Below are 23,839 nucleotides of genomic sequence, written 5' to 3'. Positions count from 1 at the left end.
TATATTTAGGACTGGAGGATTAATTTTAAAACCAAAATTTAGCAAAATAATCCATTTCCCATTTTTGAGTAAGGGTGTTCACGGGATGGGACGGGACCAGAACAGGCCCGTCCCGGTGAACAGGGACGGGACAAGGTTTTAGTCTCGTGTCCCGTCCCGTCCCGGTCCTGATCAGGACGGGACGGGACGGGATGTCTCGTTCCCCCTTTTTTTAAAAAAAATATATTATAATTTTTCATATGAATTTTTTTTATGTTATAATGCTTATTTTTTATTGGGCTTCTAAAGATAAAAATATTATAAAAAATATTATATAAAAAGCTCAATTATATAGTATAAAAAAAGTGTACAAACAATACTGTAAAAAAAATACAGTAAAAGAAACACTATATAATGACTTTATGAATTATTTTATTGAGAAAGGAGATATTGTTGAGATAATACTACAACTTAAGAGCTAAAAATCACTATAAAAATAATAATAATAATAATAATTATTATTATTATTAATAAGTAAATTAAATAATCTAATAATTATTATTAATAAATAATTTTAAAAAAAAAATACCCCGGGATGGGACGGGATGGGACAACCCCGTCCCGCGTCTCGTCCCGTCCCGAACTCACCGGAGCCGGGACGGGACGACCGAGACGGGACAAATTGAACACCCTTATTTTTTAGGGTTTATAATCACATGCTACTCATCAGGTCTCATATAAAACCCATTTTATAGTGTAAATTATATTACAAACTAAATTTTATATTTATGACTGAAGAGAAATAGTAAATGTTAATACTACAAAGTAGTAGGTTGAAGAGTTTGACGTAGCAAGTATAAGAAACTTAATTTAAGTATTATGCTCTCTTTCTCTTCTTTTTTTTTTGCCGGTTGATGCCAAGTTTTTAATTTTTCTTTTGGTGAATCAAATTTTAAATTTTTAAATAATAGGTGAGTGGATTTGCTTCTAACGGAGAAAACCATTAATTAATATAGTACTCCTCCGATCCTAATTATAAGACCCAATTGACTTATTTGAGGAGATTAAGGAAGTAAGTTAAGTTCGTTATTTATAATAAATAAGTGTTGTCATTCCTAAAATATCCTTGCTAATTAAGTATATTGGCTAAAACTATCATTATTAGAAGGATTATCTTGGAAAAAAATACATAAATATAAGAGACAAAATGGATTAGGATCTTATAATTAGGATCAAATAAAAAGTCAAATGGGGTCTTATAATAAGGACCGGAGGAGTATAAGCAGATTGTGCCAAATCTTCGGTAAAAAAAAAAGAAGCAGATTGTGCCAAATATTTGACCGGTATTTTAATAAAAAAGTTAATCCCTAAAAAAATACGGAAAACACAAAACAAAAACCAGAATCAGAAGAGGCAGAGAGGGCGGGGGAGAGAGAGGGAGTGGTTCAGTAACATATTCACGTTGACAAACTCGGCCAAAGGCGAGGCCAATGCCATAGCCAACTCTCACACCACTTCACATTCCTCCTTCACTTTCTTCTTTCAATTTCCGTTCTTTCTGAACTTTTCCGTCACTTTCTCGGGAAAAATTCTTCCCACATGGCTATTTCCCGCAGCTCATCTCTCCTTCCCGAGATCGATGATAATACTGGTGGGAATGGCGGTGCTGGTAATGACGTTGGCTTCCATTCGATCCGCGATCGCTTCCCCTTCAAGAGGAATCCTACTCACTTTCGTGACCGGCCCAGGGCCTGCCCCGATCGCCAATTGCCTCGAACCAGTCGATCCCATCTCAACACTCGCTTCAATCGCAAGGGGCTGCTTTGGTTATTCCCTTTTAAAGGGAAGTCGGGTTTCTACGCTATGATTATCTTCGTCTTGTTCTTGTTTGCTTTGGCGTCCATGGTGTTGCAGAGCTCGATCATGTCGGTGTTGAGACAGGCCAGCGAACGTGGAAGGCACTCACCGCCGAATATGAAGTTCTTGACTACGTTGAAGTTTGTGCCTGGGAGTTTTATGCTGGGAGATGGGCTTGATCGGGTGCGTTTGTTGCCGAGAATTGGTGTTCGAGCACCCAGAGTAGCTCTTGTAAGTCTCATTTGTCTTTAGCCGGGACACTTTTGATATTCCAGACGTGTTTGTTCTTTCTTTTCTTTCCTCTCATTCTTTCTTAGTGCAATGGCAATGTTTTCCCAGTATCTGTGGCAATGGCAAATGGTCGCTACATTTATTGAGGCTAAACAGAATCGAAGGTGTCTTGTGTAAATTAGATATCTATAGCTTAAATATATTCCTAATTGGATTTGTGCTAGAAACATGTGAATATAGGTACATTATTAAATACAATTAGTTAAAATGCTAACTTTCCATTCGTCCATGGGAAGGCCAATAACGAATAATTGAACTGAATTAAAAGTCAAAACATATAGAATGATCGCGTGTAAATTAATCAGAAAGAGAAACTTTGAAGGATTACTGTCCAAGTCGAATTTAGTTATTTGTCACAGTGAAGTATGGAAAGCAAACAAAGATGTCTTCTTTCCTTGAAATGGAACTGGCATCATTTGCAAGTCTATTGGCTGCATGTTCGAAGTTAGACTTGATATCATCTTGAGTATTGTTCAGATTTTGCGGAAAATGAAGAAAAGATTATTCTTTTTTGGACACTGATGAATATTTTGAAATCACTTTATATAACAGGGTTGGCCAGTTTAACAGAGTTTATCTAGTTATGTGATAAAAGTTCTCCCTTAGTCTTTACTTGACTTACTAAAGAACCCAAAAAATTTCATTTTATAGCTGCTGAGCTTAATGAATAGAAGCTTCCATCTAATTTTAACTCAAGATAAGTTGGGGTTTAATCATGCAGGTCCAAAGAATTAGTTGTGTGCAATTTTTTTAATGCTTATGTAATTTTATAGTTATTATCTTTTAGAGATTTCATTGGACCCTATGTTCTGTTATGTGATTTTATGGGAAATATGGCTGTGCCAGAGTCCTGTTGGATACTACGTGGGTTAGGACAGTAGACCAAAACCTTTGGTGTGCTCGGTTTTGTCTGATACTGTGTTCTGAATGTAAAGCTTTATTCTTCCCTACTAGTTATTTAACTAAAAAGAAAAAAAGACAGAAAAGAAGAAACCATACATCTTTTACTGCAGATGAGAAACCCATTGTACATTATGGGTTAGGACAATATTTAAATATTGGTTCTATTTTGGATTGTCAAAGCATAAAAAGAAATGGTTTCTAGTTTGTTATACGTATTATAACTATCTCATACAGTCTTATAAGACTGCTTGTGGTAGGTTCTTCATTTTCCAGCCTTGTTTTATTATCATTCTCTGGGGTAATGTCTTATTCTCTCTGGTGTATCTTTCTTTCTATGTAATGAAAGTTTCTTTGTGCATAAAAATAAAATCTTGATTTTGCACATATTTGTTGAATTTCTTGCACCTTGCATATTTATCAGTGCTTGTTTCATCTTTGTCAGATTTTAAGTCACATGAAGAAAGATCCCCAGTCATTGATGTTAGTTACTATAGTTCAAAATCTGCAGAAACTGGGTTATGTTTTTAAGGTGAGTCACTGTTATTTTCTTTATGATATATTAAGTTTTTCATTGAAGCCGATGGTGCTTTATTCAAAACATAGACATGATATCCCAGTTAGCAAACAATGATATACAAATCCTTGTCAGAGTGAGTTACTCCTGAAATGGATTGGCTAGCTTGTTCATTTTTCTACCCTTGAATTGTTACTAAGCAAATATTTTGAGTAGTCTATGCATTTCGTTTTCATGTGGGTTTACAGGTATTTGCAGTAGGGAATGGAGATGCACACTCAATATGGGAGAAAATAGATGGTCGTCTCTCATTTTTAAGTCCAGAGGACCAAGGCCAGATCAATTGGTCAATGTAGGTGTGAATTTTATGTTATTTACTTTTTGCCTTTTATTTTTAGGGTTTATCTTTATGACCTCATTTTAGTGCTTTGCTCATATTCATTTTAAGATTATTTATCTCGAAGACATTGTGGAGGGAGTGGAAAGCCTTTTTGTGTTGATGGTCTTTCTTCTTAAGTCTACTTTTATGTCAGTCTACTTCCCCCTTTGGATGTTAGGGTTCAGTTCAGGGTTACCTGTTTATACACATGCACCTTTTGTACCAGCATAATTTTTATGAAATTATTGTTTGTTGTAAGTTGACATAGATGATTAATTTTTTCTGTTCCTCACAGTTTTGAAGGTGTCATTGTTGACTCTCTAGAATCAAAGAAAGCCATTTCAAGGTGGGTTTTCAGCCTATCTAACACCTGATGATTGTTGTTAAAATATTAGATCTCTTGGCTTGTGTAGAGAAATCATGTGGTTATTGATTTAGATCTGTAGGAGTTGAAATAGTGTTGCAACCTTTTTATTGTATTTTAAGTGTCCATCTCATAATTTCAGCAGGAATTTGAAAATTCTACCATGTGCATGAGATGACCTTGGGAGAGGTTGTTCCCGTGGATGTGATTCCTAATTAGGTTTACTTAGCATATCGTGAACGAGATTTAATGTTTTGAGGTCAAACTTACTTCAAAACTAAATATAAGGGAGGGGAAATGAATAAATATTAGCCGCCTTTTGTTAAAAACATAAGCTTTTGATTTTTTCTATTTTATTTTTTTATTTGTTTTATGCCAACCCTTCCATTTAAAAATTTTCTTGAGAAAATTCTAGATGCATTCATCCTCAACTACATCTTGATATATGGTTGACCTCTCATGGAGGCCCTGACGTTGTTTAAAAGAAATTATCATCTAAACTTGATGGCTGGAATTCCTGTACTCTTACGTTTGCTTGCTTGTTGGTCTTTTGGTGTTTATAATTCCCAGCACAGACGTTCTGGGAATTTAATACGTGGAAATGGGTTGGCATGGTGGATGTTTTATATGGTGGTTAGGGTACAGACGCTTTTATTGCTATTCTACCCCTCATATTTTCAATATGAGAAATAATTAAGTGTCCCTAGAATTTATATGGTTCCAATATCACTAGGCAGAGTTTGGTAATCTGGATCTGTAGCTGTGAGCCTTCTGTCTCTCGTGTCACACATGTTGTGATGCATTCATGTGCTGTGTTTAGTGAGTTTTATGTTTTTGCAGCCTTATGCAGGCGCCTTTCTGTTCAGTACCAGTTATATGGATTATTCAACAGGATAATCTTTCAAGTCGCCTCAAGCTTTATGAGCAAATGGGCTGGGAGCATCTTGTTTCTCATTGGAGAAGTGCTTTTGGAAGAGCCAGAGTCGTTGTGTTCCCAGATTTCACTTTCCCTGTAATGTTGCCCTTTAATACACACAATTACACGAGCATTCACATTATTAGACTTGTCCTGATTGTTTCTAAGTCGGTTCTTAGAATTTATTTCTTCTGTTGTCAGATGTTATACAGTGTACTTGACACTGGAAACTTTTTTGTGATTCCGGGATCTCCAGTGGATGTGTGGGCTGCAGAAAGCTATAGTAGGATCCATTCCAAGGATCAATTAAGAGATCTTAGCGGGTTTCATAGAGATGATATATTGGTTGTCATTGTTGGGAGTTCTATCTTCTATGACGGTTTGTCTTGGGACTATGCCGTGGCAATGCATGCTGTAGGACCTCTGCTGTTAAAATATGCAAGAAGAAAGGATTCATCTGAATCATATAAGTTTATTTTCTTATGTGGCAATTCCACTGATGGTTATGCTGATGCGTTACAGGTAGAATTTCTTCCAAGTTGTGCATCATATTAGGGAGTTTTAAGTTGGAACCACTAAATTCATGACGGAGCATGCTCTTACCTTTCGAACTAATATTTTGCCAGTATCATTTTGAAACTAGAAACGTTGAATATGGGCTTTCTTGATTGCATGACTGAAAATGTGTAATCTTAATTATAAGTCGCCTTTAGTGTCATAAGTTTGACTTTAGACATATTGTCCTGGAAATTGTTTACTAAACCCTTTAGCATTTGGTGCAGAAAGTTGCTTCAAGCTTGGGACTTCCTGATGATTCTTTAAGGCATTATGGCCTGAATGGTGATGTTAACAGCGTGTTACTCATGGCTGATATTGTTCTTTATGGTTCTGCTCAAAATATACAGGGTTTTCCTCCATTACTAATTAGAGCAATGACTTTTGGAGTCCCTGTCATTGCACCTGATTTTCCAGTCTTGAGAAAATATGTGAGTTCGGTCAAGTTCTTCCTTCTTCCTTTCCCCCCCCCCTTTTTGTTGATTTCTGTGATCATGTTTGCTTCTTTCTTTTAACTCATAAAGAGCTTCTATCAACTCACAGATAGTTGATGGTGTCCATGGGATATTTTTCTCTAAACACAGTCCAGATTCTTTGATGAGTGCCTTTTCACTTTTGCTTTCCAATGGAAGACTCTCAAAATTTGCTCAAGCCATTGCTTCATCTGGAAGACAGCTAGCTAAAAATGTGCTAGCTTTGGAATGCATAACTGGATATGCAAGGCTTCTGGAGAATGTACTCAGTTTTCCATCTGATACTTTGTTACCTAAACCTGTTTCTCAGCTTGAACAGGGGTTGTGGGAGTGGAATTTGTTTGAGAATGAAATTGATCTTGGTGCTCATATGCAAGGGGCTGATGATGAGTCCGCTGGAAAAGTTAGCATTGTCTATACCCTTGAGCAGGACTTGGCTGGTGTAAGTAATGCAACGAACGTCCCTGAGCATGAAACTGAAGTTCCATTTCATGATATCCCAACCAAATTAGATTGGGATATTCTACAAGAAATCGAAAGATCAGAAGAGGTTGAGATGCTTGAAATGGAAGAGGTATGTCGTCTTGCAACTTCAGGTTTTACTTTGGACTTCCTTTCTGCCTGCTTTTTTTCCATTGTCTGTGTATTTCATTGGAGACTGAGGGATCAAGAATATCATTTGTTCCTTTTGTAGCTTGAAGAGAGGATGGAAAGACATGGGGGCATATGGGATGTGATCTATCGTAATGCTAGAAAATCTGAGAAATTGAAATTTGAAGCAAATGAAAGGGATGAAGGGGAGCTGGAGAGAATGGGACAACCAGTGTGCATTTATGAGATATACAGTGGGTCTGGAGCATGGCCGTTCTTGCACCATGGTTCTCTGTACCGTGGGTTAAGTCTTGTGAGTATTATAGTCCACATTTAAAATTTTTACCATGTGAAAATTTTAATCTCTTCCATGCTCTGTTAGAGCCTTATTTTTCACTTTATAAATGACCTCAGGGTTGTTCACAAAATATCTTTTCTTTGACCCATGTAATTATTCTGCCCTCTTGAATACCATGTCTAAGACATGTAAACCAAACTTTGGGTGCTCTTATTTTATTTCTTTGCCTCAATAACTCGGAGGGAAGAGGACCCCTCGTCTACCCTCCTTTTCTCTTCATCACCATTGGTTCACAATTCCAATGGTCCAGATTTACCATTTTATGAAAATAAATATTATTGTTATTTTACTTAAAAAAATACTTCAATAAATTTGAGCTACTAAAATTTGATCTGAACAGTTCACAATTGTAATGAAAGAAAATTGAAAATAATTTTTTTTTCCAATTTTCTTTCACTAGAATTGCAAACTGTTCATATCAGATTTTAACAGTTTAAATTTATTTATTTATTTTTTTATCTAAAATTATAATAATATTTAGTTTCGTAAAATGTTAAATAGAACTATCAAAATTTTAATCCGGTGGCGGTGAAATAAAGGGTAGGGGAGGGGAACCTGGGCCAACTCAGTCAAGGCATGAAAGTTTTGCACTAGTTACAAGGTGATGGCTTCCTTGTTTCTAGATGACTGAATTTTCGTTTTGTTACTCTTGTATAACTATGTGGATGATATAAGTACTCCTGTAAATTCTTTGACATATTCTGTGATCAATAATGATGTGCTTGTTATGGCAGTCTAGAAGGGCACTAAGACAATGGTCAGATGATGTGGATGCAACTAATCGTCTGCCTATTTTGAATGACACTTACCTTCGCGACATCCTCTGTGAAATGGGGGGCATGTTTGCAATTGCAAATAAGGTAGATAGCATTCACAGGAGGCCTTGGATTGGGTTTCAGTCATGGCGTGCTGCTGGTAGCAAGGTATTCCTTATTTTCGTTTAACTCATTGCACCATTTTTACTCTACAGTTGCTTTTGCAATCATTGCTTAGTACATCTTTTGCAAAGCAGGTAGCATTGTCAGCGGAAGCTGAAAGGGCTTTGACAGAGGCATTAGTAAATAATTCAAAAGGAGATGTCATATATTTTTGGGCACACTTGGACATTGGTCGGGGTCTCATAGGAAGCAGTAATGCACCTACCTTTTGGTCGATGTGTGACATCTTAAATGGAGGCAACTGCAGGTATGTAAAATATGGCTGTACTGTTATACATACATCGTGCTCATTGCACTGTTTTAGCTACTAAATATTTTGAATGATCACCCCACTTGCTCCTATACGTTATATCCTAGAGTTATCCAGTTTTAGTCTCAGTATCTGCATATAACACTTGTGTTTAGGAATTATGACACTGCAGAGCCTATGCTTAAAAAATGAGACTAGTTTTATCATAATGATTGTAGCATGATAACGAGATTCTGGACATGAAGTGACCCTATTGTGATCACCAACCCAGAAGACCTCAGCTATGTACTTCCAATATATATTCTTAAACTTTAGATCTTGGAGTAACTTCTTCAAACATTTCTAACATTTATGCTTCAAAAATACATTCAGAACTGCTTTTCAAGATGGCTTCCGCCAGATGTACGCATTGCCACTACAGGCGGAGGCGCTTCCTCCTATGCCAGAAGATGGTCATTATTGGTCAGCCTTACACAGCTGGGTGATGCCAACTCCGTCTTTCCTGGAGTTCATAATGTTCTCACGGTGATTAACAGATCAATTTAGTTTTTACAACAGTAGGTTAGTTGAAGGAATGCACCTTTCTCTGAATTAAACTAATGTGATTAGTCAATGCAGGATGTTTGTCGATTCCATTGATGCTCTGCATACAAACTCCACCGATTCTAATATGTGCTCATTAGGGTCTTCAGAGATTGAAGTAAGTTGTTAGCTTTTGCTCTTGAGGATTCATTATTTGTTTTCATTCTCATGTTTGTGTTTCCTACACAGCGGAAGCACTGCTACTGTCGAGTTTTGGAACTTCTCATCAACATATGGGCCTATCATAGTGCACGGAAGATGGTATACATAGATCCCAACACTGGTACCATGGTAGAGCAGCACCCGGTCAAACAGCGCAGGCCTTATATGTGGGCTAAATACTTCAACTTCACTACATTGAAAAGCATGGATGAAGATTTAGCTGAGGCAGCTGATGATGGTGACCATCCAAGGGATATTTGGTTGTGGCCGTTAACAGGAGAAGTGCACTGGCAAGGGGTCTATGAAAGGGAGAGGGAAGAAAGGTACAGGCTGAAAATGGATAAGAAGAGAAAACTGAAAGAGAAACTGATTGAAAGAATGAAACATGGTTACAAGCAGAAATCACTTGGACGATAGGAAAGGCTATACCTGGACTTCACATATCAAATACTAAAAATCCTCTATCCGTTAGTGAATTGCTAAACTTGCTAATAAATCTGGTCAAATGACCTTTTTTTATGATTCAATAGCAAAGTTGGCAATTCACTAACAAAAAAGTTAATAGATTTAATGGATTTTGATACACGAGGGATCAGAGGAAGGATAAAAATCAATTAGGGACTCGCTTGAAAATAAATCCATTTGTGAAGGATCAAAATACAGTTTTAGTCCCAAGAGCTAAACTCTTTTTTGACCTGACAGATCAACTGAACCCAGTTTTGCTTGACTTGGAGAAGTTTTGATTCTAACCATATTGGCAGAAACAGGATTCCATTTCTTTCTTTCTTTGACTGAATAGATATAACTTTATGAAGGGAGTATGAGAAAAGGGCGAGATAGACAGAGCAAAGGACTTTCTCAGTTAGCTGCTGCTATTGAATAGTTTCATGGCCTTTTTTACATTGGTCATTTTGTAGCTACTGCACACAAGATAGGTATAAGACTGCCCAAAGTCTTATAGAAATTCTTTATCCAGTTAAGGGACATTGAAATTTAGCATAAAGTTGTATTCTTTCATTTCTGTATATTATTCATCATTATTAGTGGCGATTTTGTCTAGAATAATGGCTGGATTTTCTTGTGGACAGTTTGTTACTTTACTCCCAATTATAATTTATGCTCAGTTTCATATATAGTACTCCTCCGGTCCTTAATAACACCCATTTAACTAATTTGATTAGATTAAGGAAGTTAGATAAATTAGTTAATTATAAAAAATGTGACACGTTTTTCCTAAAATACCATAATCATCTTTTTTAATACCTCATTTTCCTCTTCTACTTGATTATGGTTGAAGGAGTATCTATAGGGGTAATTTAGAGAAAATTGATAAATATGATAAATGGGTCTTCTATTTAAGACCAAAATCAACTCACCAATTGGGTCCTATATTAAGGATCAGAGGAGTACTTACTACCAAACAAGGAGATCTCCTGATATTTGAAATTTTTGGCGGAGCTCTAACTCCTATACATGTTTTTGGCGGAGAATAAGGAGGTTGACTACGTGAACCGTACAATGCTAGTGTGCTTTATCAATAACCAATTCTCTAGATGGATTATTAATAAAAAAAATCTCATTTGATGGCCTTATGGAATGTTCTTTTTGGTTTTTTTCTTCGGAGACGCCGTACTGTCTAATTTTTTCTTCTCACCGGCACCGCCAAGGTGCCTGGAAAAAAACATTCAAAGCAGAGAAGTAAATGTTTACTTTGCATGTAAATCTAATTATTACCTTCATTCCATTCTCTTTAATCAAAACACGGCATATAAAATAATTCAATGCCTTTGATAAAGAAGCTGGATCCTCCAGCGTAAAGGGTAGGGACAAAACGTGCAAGTTCCATACAATCAACATAGATCGTCAGAATATCACAGCTGCATGGGATACGAAATATGGGAATAGTTTACAAAAAGCTCACATTGGCAGGCTTAATTCAGAGACAAAAGGGTTTGTTGTTTCCCTAAATAAACAAAATAAATAAATAAAAAGGGTTTGTTCCGACAGTTCAGAGAGGCATAAATCAGATCAGAATGATATGAAGGACAACACCGTTGGAATATATCTGTGAACTGTTCAAAAGGAAGATTCCAAGTCTATGGCATGTGGAAAAAGCAGAGTTATATAAGCTGAATTGAATCTCAATATTACTATCTTCCTTGTTTCCCCATTTTCTTTGAATAAAGAAAAATCGAAGTCTTCTCTCTGGGACATCTTTCTTATTTCTCCGTAGTGGCTAAATAATTAACCATTCTCTCTTTAATGAAAGTAAGTTATATGTACAGAATTATAGTAATATTCCGAGAAAGTAATATATTCAGTAAACACAAGTGCAAGATAATAGTTATCGATCGTTGAGTTAGAAAAAAATACTTTATATATATAGTATATACTCATAGTATTTAAAATTTCATGCCCAAAGTGCTAGTTAATTAGAATCGTCGAATATAAACCGCCAACAGTTGTTGGTCTTAGTGGAAGGCTTTTAACTTTTTTTTTTTTGGTTAAAGTATAGGTTTCTTTCTATTGAAGGTAATCCTCTTCGAGGTACAATTGGATACTAAATGTGAGCACCTCTCCTAGCAAAGACTCGAACCTTGGTTCACCATGTTGTGAGAACTTGCCCTTTCTATTAGATCCAATCCCTATTGGTGAAAGGCTTTAACTATTGAAACATGAAATTTTACGTTCACGTAAATGTAGAAAACATTTTTGGGAGGACTACATCCAATTTGACCTAACAATACTCAAATATGACTGCATATGAAAAAAAAAATTGTAAAATGTAAACTGATGATTCTCTTTTCAATTAGGATAGCCCTTTAGTTCTTTTGTTAATTAGGTTCTAGAAAAGAATTTTAGATTCCTCCAAAATCTGCTCTTGCCATAAATTATGTAGATAGTACTCCTGTGATCCTTAATATAAGACCTATTTAATTAATTTGATTAGATTAAGAAAATTAGATAAGTTAGTTAATTATAAAAAATGTGAAATGTTTTTCATAAAATACTATAATTATCTTTCTTAATATCCTTCCTCCCTCACTTACTTGATTATGGTTGATGGAGTATTCATAAGGGTAATTTAGGAAAAATTAATAAATATGAGAAATAAGTCTTCTATTTAGAATCAAAATTAACTTAACAATTAGGTCATATATTAAGGACTAAAAGAGTAATTGTTATTGAAATTTGACCTATCAAACTATATAATTGTCTTCACCAAAAAAAAAAAACTATATAATTGTAGCCATTAGTCTACCAAACCCACCACCCACGAAGTTATTATCCGCACTGATTTACCACATCAATTAAAGATCATATTAACAATTTCAACCTGTTGTATTCAATGTTTTTAAACCAACTAGGTAGAACATTAATTGTTAAAATAAATAAATAAAAAGTAAATCCCATTTTTCATGCCCTATGAATAATATAAATTTATTATAAATTTTACATTTTACATTATATAGCATGCACTTGTAAGTAGATGTAACTCTCAATTAAATTATATGTGCCTTTTTTTTTTTTTTTTTGCTTTTACAACCAACAAACAACGATGGACATCAATGACAATAACTAGTGCAGAAGATCATTTCCAAAGTGGATGGAAAATCACTAGGAACAACTGATATAGAACAACTGTGTCTATACTAGTTGGAGAAGTAGTGATGTTATGGTTATTCTTTTAATTTCTTTGATAATGCCATAAAAAAATTTTTAAAAAGTACATCATAATTGGTGTAGATCTACCTAACTAGATGGCTAACACTAATCTTAGTTTCCCTAAATTCAGTAATATAGGTGGGCATACGTTTGTAGGTCAACCACTCTAATTAGATCTCCTATATATATATATATATATTCACACTGATTTAATGCATTCAGAAAATGACACAAGAGTACTTGATTATATATATATATATATTTATATATATAGGAAACAGATGAAAACATGGTAGAAAAGGGTTATTAATTACTTCTACAATAATAATCCCTATTTCTATTGAGTTCTCAGTATCCATATTATTTCATATTTACACCAATTTTATCTTTAATAATTTTCCCTCCCTATATCTCTCTAATTAAATGCAGTATATGCATTCATTTTTATGAATATTAAATAAAAATCAAATTAAAGTCTAGATCCAAATAATGCATATTATTATTTTTCACTTCTAATAAAGTGCACGGTTGCAACTAGAACACTAAGCATTGATAAAGAGGTTTCAATACCATAAATGTACGTAATGGGTGATTCCAACTAAAATCTACCCACTCTCTATATCTTTATTCATATGTATACAACTTAATTTTTTTTTTCCCCCTCAACAACTTGCACATGGAGGAGTAGGTTTCTTAGAATTAAAATAACAATGAGCTTAGTTTGTTTTGGTGCTGATTTGTATGTTCCCATAGATCAATTATTTGCACTAAAATTAATTAAAGTATTAGATATCTCCTCTTTTGTCCATCATTGATTTGCATTTTGGCCATATACTCTCATGCATGCAACGTCTCAACATAACACATGCCCATGAACAAAGTGTTGTTATTATTATTATTATTTTCAGAGGCATCTGATCTTTGTTTTCTTATGAAGACTAAGAGCTTGTTTACTATTATTATAGTACACACAAGATTGGATATCTATGACGAATAAAAAGAAGGAAAAAATTTTAAATGAAAAGGACGGAATTATTGATCTCTTGGTGTAACTTGACTTGTTGTGGTAAAAAAATTGTTTGAATGTTATGAGAAAATTCCATTCAAAAGAAATTTATTAGAACCCATAGATGTGATGTGATGCTAAAATTGTTGTTCACTGTATGAATTTACAGATGATTTATACACTTTTTTTTGGGTCAAAAGTACAGATGATTTATACATGAATATGGTAAATTTTATCTATATAAAAAAAAGTCACTTAGTTTCATGCATGAACCAGAATCTTAATTACCCGAAAGTCAAAAGTTCAAGGGACATAATATTATATTGTCTAATGAGCAGCTTATAGATTGACAGATGAAAGTCATATGCTTAAGCTTTTTTCTTTTTCTTTTTTTTTTGTCGAAAGATTTTGAATTTGGATTTTAGTGCTATATATATATATCAAGGAAAAATTAAGTCATCAGAGATCCATTTTGTGACTTATTCGGAAAAAATCAAATTAAAAGCGCCGACTTTGTCCAAAAGTTTAATAAAAATATAAATGTAAGATATACATATGTCAGAGAGCCTGTGATAATAATAATAATAATAATAATAATAATAATAATAATAATAATAATAATAATAATCCAGTAAAAGCCAAAAACATTTTGCTGGCAAGTCCTGCCAAACTGCTCCCACCTTCTTCATTCATCGAACTCAAAAGAATTCTCCTTTCTTTGTATTTTAGTGATATATAAGAACTGAAACGATAGATCTGAATGTCAATTACCCAGCTTCGAGTATATGTTGGCAATCAAAATCTTATTGTTAATGGTAATATGTTTTTGCAATAATTAATATTTTCTGAAACTATAAGGAAAGACAAAATTAAGACAGATCAATAACAACCAAAATATCCCAATGTATATGTTTTTAAGAGTATACCTGGCTTTAATAAAAATTCTAATTAACAACAACATCCATACAATAAGCTTATTGACCAAAGTCATTCTCAGTAATTATTATTTACTATTCTAAATGAGTAATAAAGCAAAACAACTCGATCACACAGCAAAATTTCTAACTCGTTTTATAGTGCTAGTAAGAAGCAGGCACTAATAGTTTGAGGTTATCAGTGAGATTGAACATCATCTTCCACTTACAAAGAAACTTTTGTATCATTTTAATGTAATTTTTATTCAGGAGATCAGATTTTAAACATGCTTAATTAGGAGTTACTTAGGAGTAATGAGTTGGCAATAATTGCATTTTCAACTAGAGATGCACACACACACACACACACACACACACACATTTCATAGGATACCTTAGGGAGACAAAAGAGGGAATGGCATGGGCGAGTGATCCCACAAGAAGCAAACAAAAATGGTGATGCATCCTCCAGCTGGGACATCTGCCCCATCTTTATCTCATTCATACAACTTTATATTTTATTGATTATCCATATATATATATACAATTTATCAACTGTCTCCTAATTTATATATTTGCGTCTGTATATTCTTACCCTTCCTGTATTTTAATTGAAAAATCAGATTTTGTGTTTGGGCGGTGCGGAGATCGATATAAATAGATACATAGCAAACCAGCATCCTCCATATGAATGCGTGTGTGTGTGTGTACCTATTAAAGTCAATTAATTGCCTAGGGTTTTATTTATAAATTAATCCTGCTGGCAACAATTATAGAAACATTTGAAGATTGTACATTTGATCTTGACCGAATATATATACACACACTCTACCTCCAATCCTAAAGATATAAGAGTTAGCTGGAAATTCAGTTTTGTCCTAAATACAAGATTTGAATTCATTTTGTCTCTCACGTTTATTTATTTTTTTCAAAATAATCTGTATGGTGATTGAACATATAAAAAGATTTTCATCCTAATGCATAGAATTAATAAGAGTATTTTAAGAAAGACAACACATATTTATTACAAATAATTAACTTAATTGATTTTCTTAATATTCGCACAAATTAGTTATCTGACTTTTATATTAAGAAGGGGCAGTATGTGTATATAAAGCAAGGTTGGCTTGTGATGTACGTAGCCATAATCCCTGGATCGGGAGATTCTCTGCTAATGTCTGTGCTTTATAATATAATTAAAGAGAAGATCAAGACTAATGGAACAGATGAAGCTAATTAAAAAAAACAATATAATAGAAAAGTGAAACATACAATACGATTAAGGAAAGGTCAACATCGAGCGTTAGTTAATCAGCTTTGAGATCGAGATGAGTGGTAAAGTGGTGAAATGTATATCTATTTGCAGGCAACACGCGGAATGTTGGTGGAAGCTTGTTTTTTCTTTCTTCATTCATTCATTCTTTCCATATATGTTTGTTGCTCTAAACTACCGCCATATATAACTTCATTTTATGTGTACTGCCTCTGATCTTTAATATAAAACCTAACTAATTAATTTGAAGAGATTAATATTTATCATTTGTCTCCTAACTAATTTGTCTTATTTATAAATTGATATTTAATCTAATAATATACAGAAATGTTTTTAAAAGATCATATAATATATATTATAATTAAATAATTTAGTAAATTTTTTAATCTTTTTTAAATTAATTAACTAAATCTTATATTAAATATTGGAAGTAGTACCATTAATGCCCACACAAACACACATGATAGTAAAAGAGATCAGATATAAACTGATCGAATTTTAAAGATGTTTGTAAATAATACTCCCTCTCTAGTTCTTCATTATAAGCTTCAAATAAATAATTTGTAGATAATAAAAAATCAGTTAAAATTAGAAAAAAGCAATAAATAGATAAAAAATGCTTTTATTTTTAAATATGCCCTTATAATAAATTAGAAAATTTAAAAGATGAAAGAGAGTATGTAACAAAATATAATTAGAGTGTGCGCCAAATGAGAAAGAAATATATAAGAGAAAATTAAAATTATAGAAAAAGCATTAAATATTGAGATAAACCTAAATTGAAACTTATAAAATGACCACACTTCTTTCTAAATTTGGTGCTTGTAAATATGATAGGAAGGAGTAATATTTTGATCTTTATATGGTGGACTTTTTGAGAAAATGGGAGTGGGAGACGAGTGGAATGGTTGAAAGAGCCGTGCAATAAAATGCTAATATATGTATGTAAAATTTAATAGTCAAAGTTTAGATGAAATAGATGGCAGGTTTGATCGAATTGCATATATATATCATTGCTAATTAATTATGGGATTGTAAGTAGTAGTAATTAGATAATACACACACACACACATGTACACATACATGTGATGATAAATCTGAAATGTATGGGTATATAGTAGGAGTAGGGTTGGAGGCATGTGAGTGTAGGTTGGAGAGGGAATAAAGAAGAGCTGGTTGGACGATGATTAATTGGTGGTGAAAATTGTTGATATTATATGACTCAATTAGTTTTAATTATTGAGATTATTCGTATTTATTATTATTCTTAATTAAGAAGCTAAAATAGCTTTATGATCATATTTATAATCGATATTTTAGAAAATATTATTTACCAACCAATTCAATATTCTAGCATAGTCTCTTCATTCTCATAAATATACGAGACGATCATTGTAAATTTTACTCTTCATAGTGGAACTGCTTCCTTATTGTTTGAGGTTTCACCTAGAACCTGTGCAAAAATGACATTGTTGGAAACTAGTGTTCTTGGAATTTCACTGCCCATTCCTTAATTACAAAAAGCAAGCATAGCATTATACTATAGAGTAGTTGTGAGAGGAAATTAAAAAGAGAGAGAGCACGTGGAAAGATTCATTCATGCAAATTCATGTCATAAACAAAATCCAAACGTATTTGTTTGATTTAGTATATATATATATGAAGATTTAGTATATATATATGAAGATGCCCCAAACATGAGACTCGCAAGAGGAATGGAAGATGAGGTAGTAGATGAGCGTATTCATGACTCATAGGTGGTATCCTATGCTTCCTTTCCTTCCTTCTCAATCCTCTCTCTTTTTTAATATAATATTCATATATATATATATATATATATATTCATGGCCATGTGCTAATGCTTGGAGGGAAAGCGATGGAAGTGTAGAGGGAGAGAGAGGGGGAGAGAATATTGAGGGAGGCAAAAACATATATAGGATGGATGATTACACATGGTAATGTTATGTTTTGAGGGGGACAACAAAAGCATTATATATATATATATATAATGTTTTTCCTATATATATATATCTATTTTTTGGATTTTGGTTACATTATTATGCATTAACTTCGGTCCTCCTTTTGATAACTTCAATCAATTCAGATAATCACGTTTATTATGTCTCTATCTTCCTCTTAATTAGCATGATTCATGCATAATTTTTCTATGATCATCCTTATTAATCTCAATCACAAATATCACCTCTGTTACTTAATACAAGAGCCAGTTGAGAATTACATGTGTATCAAAAAGAAAAGTTGAGAATTATATTTGATTTTAAATATAAGATTCTAATCTATTTTATCTCTCAAATTTATAATTGATTCTCTAAAATATTCTTATTGATTACATTTATCAATGGGGTTTCTATCCAAAAGTAGTCATGATTAAACAGATATTTTAGAAAAATCAACTTATATTTATTATAAATAACTAACCTTCTTAATCTGTCTAAAACTTAGTTAAGTAATTATTATATTAAAAACCAGATATAGTAATATAACATAATCTAAATGTTTGGTTATCATATATGTTATTATGTTTGTTTATTAATTTTTAGTGTTTCAAAAGTTAAAAAACCCGATGATGATCTCCAGTTGAATTTTTATATTGATTGGAAAAATGTTCATGTGCAATAGTTTTTTTTTTGTTATTTTAAATTAAAATTCACTTCTGCAGTCACTAACTAAGCTAGCGTAATATTTCAGACGCCAAATTATTTATTTACTCGTCTGAAAATCAAGATTTTATAATTCTTTGTAAAATTTGACATTCTATTGATTAATTAGATGATAATGCGATAATTGAATTGAATATATTATGAAGGAAAATATTACAAGTATTTTGTGTATATTTTTAACCTCGATGGTTCTTGCTAAATGTGTCATATATAGACAAATTATAATATATGTTATTTCTATTAATTTTTCCCGAAAGTTCAAAACATTATCTAGCTCTGCCATTTTTAATTACTACTAATTCTGGAACAGGTAAAAATTTTAAAACTAGACCTGGAAATTATATGATTTACTTTCTTTCTGTAAGAGACATTATTGAAGAGCAATGAGTTGATGCCGGGGTTGATCAAAATTCAATTTTCCCACCGAAGCTAAATATTTTTTATGTTCAATGTTTTAATAAAACCTAGTCTTGGACTAATATCTCTTAAAGGAAAATTATCCCCTTAAAATTTGATATTAATTATTTCAATTTTTAATAATATTTACCTTAAGATGGCTTGTACGAATAGACTTGACTTTATGTGGAAAAAGATTAAAAAAAAAATCATATATCAAACAGAGTTTGGATCAAACAAAAAGATATACAAATAAAAGAAATAAAAAAATACATTATTTTAAGTTTTTGAGTTAAGATATGGTATTCAAATCGTAAATAAAAGGAATCAAAAGTACTCTAGATCTAAGTGAATTCTCTCCCCTTTTAAAAATTATAGCATATGACACATGATTTTTAATATATGAAAAATTTTATCATAAATTTATATTATCTTATCTTTTGAAAAATTTGATAGTAAAAATCAGTACTTATCGCATCTAATCTCACAATTAGTTAAATTAACAGTAGTCTACAATAATTGAATTATTGAAAGATACAAAAGTGCCAAATCACGCACAGGTGTTAATTGAGCCCTTTTTATATGTGGATGTCAGCTATATGATAATATAGACATCAATGATGATTTAATTTTAAAGACAGTATATATTTGGAATTTCTTCAGAGAATTGTTAGAGATATAATTAGACTGAAAAAGAAAAAGAAAAAGAATGGTTGATCTCTTGATTTGAATTTTTTTTAGGTAAATTGGGTTTTAAGAGCTCACCTTGGCCAACACGTATCTCGGGACTCAAACAATACTTACAAAAGTACTTGCAAATTATCCACAAATAAAACCTTCATATTAATAGTAGAATTTGAATTTACAATCTTGTGAGTTATAAGTCAATTCCTTACCAACTAAATTAACTTTTGTTGGCTCTTAAAAATTTTATAATGATAAAATATTCAATAAAATTTAAATTGAAATACTCACTTGGTCCTTAATATAGGATATAATTGGGGAGTTGCTATTAGTCTTATATATAAGGCCTACTTCACAAGTTTATTAATTTTTTCTTAAATTAATCTTATTGATATTTTTTCAACAATAATTAAGGAGAAGAGAGTGGGAGGTAATTAAAAAATATATTTATGGTATTTTAGCAAAAATATGTAATATTAACTAATTTAACTAACATTCTTAATCTACTCAAAAATATGAGCTCGTTAAAGTGACTAATAATTAACCAAACAAAAGTAAGCTTTGAGCATACATATAATCTTAGGAGCGGCAACCCATACATTTATAATCATAAGAAAATCACACCCTGTTTCTTTTATAATTCATTAAAGGTTCTCAAAAGAAATGAGCTCTTTATTGTAATATATAAAGAGTATAATTTTAAAAATACTTTATGATAAGTCCTCTTCACGTCCCTTTCCCGCTTGAATTATTAATTGGATGAAAGCGATCTCACATGAAATATGATTTGTTTATATATATAAATGTTACATCAATAGGAAAAAATGTACATTAATCTCACTGAATTTTATGAAGACATCATAACAATGAAAAAAACAGTATTGTGTTTTCATTTTTTACCTGATCAAATTAATTGGTTAATTTATTATAAAATTACCATATTTACAATGATTTATTTGTACTTGTACCTTTCAACATCTGTAGGGCTAGAGCAAAATTTATTATTAAAAAAATCACTTGATGATGCATCTTCTGGCTATTTGTCAATCTCATATGGCAAGTAAGACTTAAGTATATATTCATCCGAGCCTAAATGTGAGACTATTTCCTACCCTTTGTTTTAAATGTCGAACACTTAATAAAGTATGGTGCAATATTTATTAATTAATTATAAATATATTCCTATCCAATTTTATGCATGTGTAGCTGAATATAGAGTATGCTATTATCTCACTTTTTCCAATAAAATTGAATATGGGCATATTTGTTTAAGGAGCATTTTTTTAAAAAAAAATTAAGGTTGTTAATTATCTTTTTTAATTTATGATATTCACTTTTAAAAAGGTCCTTAAAATCAGAGACTATGTTTCCTATAGACCATATTTGATAACGAAAAGCTCGCATGTATAGGTACTAGATATTTAATTAGGTGTAACATACGATATTAGGATGGAAAATAATTTAATTAATCTACCACAAATGATTTGACTTTTGAGAGATGTCAAACCATAGAAAGGTTCTCTTTCCATGATATCCTTTTCCTCACACAAATTCGGCCGTCTATAATCAGCAAAGATTAATTATCAATATACTATCCCTGATATTTAATATAAGAGGTAGTTGACTAATTGAATAAATTAAAAAAACTTGTTAAGTTAGTTATTTATAATAAATAGGTGTAGTCTTTCCTAAAATATCATTACTAATCAAATTTAATTATTGGCTAGAATTACCATTATTACACGGACTACCTTGAGAAAAAATAGATAATTATGAGAGATAAAATAGATTGAGATCTTATATTTATGACCAAAATAAAGGTTAAAGAAGCTCTTATATTACCTCTGGTCATAATTATAAAACCTCATTTGTAATTTACAAACAAAATCTTGTAATTAGGATCGGAAGAAGTATTATTTTTTATACAATTATTTAATTAATATTTACTATTACTAAGTCATATTCATAAGATTTCAGACTTTTGATCTTACAATTAAGAGAGGTATCGAGTTTATTATTCTACCCCTTTATTTGTTAATACATTATTTAATGATAAATTTTGAAATAACACTGTAAAATTATTAATAAAAATAATCATCTTTTAGAGTTGTATATGTAAGGATTATTTTATTTCTTTCACGTATATTGATCAACAGGTTTATGAATAATTTTATTAATTTAGATATATTTTAATTTAAAGAAAAAAATAAAAATAAAATTATAAAGAAAACCCTCCCAGATTTCCTAAGATTATTATACAACAGCGTTATACAAATAAAAAATCATTGATCTGTGAGTTATGGCGGGCCAACCCGGTCAATGATAGCATTAGGAAAAATAGTACTCTGCCTCATAATTATGAATTAGGAAAATATTTGGTATAAGTAATTTAAAATTTTAAAAATATTTTTAATACAGAAAAACTTAATGAATAGTAATAAGAGCTGATAAATTTCAGAAATAATTACACGCAGTTGCTAAATAAAAAAGAAAAACGATCCACAGATTCTATCTACCTATAAATATCAGGCCACAAAAAAAATCTACTTATAAATATAAAATTTTTCACATTAAATAAGCTTATAGAATAATTAATTCTTAAATTTGGTACTTGTTTGTATTAACATGAGGTGCTGTCAATTTTAACATTAAAAAATTTGTCTTTACATTGGCAAATTGTTATCTTTTAAAATTTCAAAACAATTTTAAAATTTAAATTTTTAACTCATGATGACTATGACTTGTGAGTAATTTTGCTATCCTTTAGCGCGAAAAAAAAAAGTAATATTAAATTTTAATAGCCTGTAGCAGCGGAGAGTTGGTGGCACTCGCCTGAAGCTGCGCGTGGATATATATTCGGGTGTTCACTGATAGCCATCATCAACCTCTAACGTGACAATTACGTTCCACTTGTCTCTCCACAAAAGCAAGAGGCGGTGACAAAGCCATCCTCAATTATCCAGTGTGGTAGACCCTACCAGTTCAACCAATTGTCTCCTCCCACGTCATACATAAAGGGTATTTATGTCCAAGCATGACCACCATTTTCTCACGTGGAAGATTCTATCAACAAAAAGAATCCCAAAGCTGTTCACTTTGCTCACAAGGACAACTTTGTCTTTTTTTTTGTGTGGTGTTTTTGGGCCCAGATTTCTCATAAGGGCCAACTATAATTAGTAAGATTGGTGTTGCAAATTGGTAATTAAGCATCAACCACTAATCCCCACACTAATGTAAGCTGTCCATATTTTTACATTTAACATATATTCCTGATTTCATAGAATATTTAAATAATTACAATTTATTGTGATTAATGGTAATTCCTCCCATGCTCATATTGCCAAAAGCCTCTCCCCAAAATGGATGAGTGTCCATGTATAATCAGAGAAGTTTCTTATTTTATTAACTTCTATTTTAAAATATCAAATTTTTAAAAATTAAATTATCATCACAAAAAATATAAATATAAATATCAAAATAAAAATTGATTTCTGTTATCTAAATTAAATTTAAACGATTTAAAAATAAAAAATATTATTTCCATGCATTGTTCAAAATTTATAAATACCGTGATTCTCAGTAAAAAAAATATAATTTATTTTATCCTTAGCTTCTTATAACTTAATGGATGGTAATAAAAAAAAGCAGATTTAAATTAGAAAAATTACCCATAAATACTTATTTATTTCGAGAATTGATTATCCAATATAATCTCATATATTTTCATACACACAAAAGTATTAGCAGGTAAGTAACCCTCACACAAAATTATTGGATAAAAATTTTATAATTTATTTTCACCTTAGCTTCTTATATAGCTTAATAGATGATAATTAAAAAGTAGAATTTAAATTTAAAAAAAAATGCTCAAGTACCTGTTTGGAGAATTAATACAATTAATTATCTAAACAGATATATTTTAAAAAAATCTGTTTAAATTACTGGATAAAAATATTGCCCCATAGAGTTCAGTTCACCTCCGGCTATCTTTCTTACTCGCAGCCTTTAGTTCATTACCTTCAAACGCACGCTTTCAAAGCTTCGGCTGGACTAAAGTCTACCTTCTTCACCCACCTATATATACGCATACACAACACCTACCTCACC

General features: G+C 31.8%; 1 protein-coding gene across 2 annotated transcripts; it reads left to right on the top strand.

Annotated features, from left to right (window-relative positions):
• Positions 1-1,384: 1,384 nt before the first annotated feature.
• LOC114736681 (uncharacterized) lies at positions 1,385-10,160 on the top strand. 2 transcript variants are annotated; one of them, XM_028924547.1, is made up of 14 exons: positions 1,386-2,067; positions 3,473-3,559; positions 3,793-3,896; positions 4,219-4,269; positions 5,128-5,299; positions 5,405-5,725; positions 5,986-6,189; positions 6,302-6,805; positions 6,926-7,135; positions 7,915-8,103; positions 8,193-8,365; positions 8,741-8,893; positions 8,987-9,068; positions 9,140-10,160. In XM_028924547.1, exons 1-14 carry the CDS (start codon positions 1,579-1,581, stop codon positions 9,527-9,529), a joined length of 3,129 nt encoding a protein of 1,042 aa, XP_028780380.1. In that variant the 5' UTR covers positions 1,386-1,578; the 3' UTR covers positions 9,530-10,160. The 2 variants fall into 2 exon arrangements, with proteins under 2 accessions (XP_028780381.1, XP_028780380.1); XM_028924548.1 differs by lacking the exons at positions 8,741-8,893; positions 8,987-9,068; positions 9,140-10,160 and adding an exon at positions 8,587-8,729 and having other exon boundaries at positions 1,385-2,067.
• The last annotated feature ends 13,679 nt before the right edge of the window (positions 10,161-23,839 follow it).

Source organism: Neltuma alba, unplaced genomic scaffold (assembly GCF_004799145.2).
Source record: "Neltuma alba isolate B1F8T4 unplaced genomic scaffold, ASM479914v2 tig00013358_pilon, whole genome shotgun sequence".
In the NCBI taxonomy this organism is placed as follows: domain Eukaryota; kingdom Viridiplantae; phylum Streptophyta; class Magnoliopsida; order Fabales; family Fabaceae; genus Neltuma; species Neltuma alba.
The sequence above is the reverse complement of the archived record's forward strand: the minus strand, read 5'-3'. Positions and strand labels throughout refer to the sequence as shown.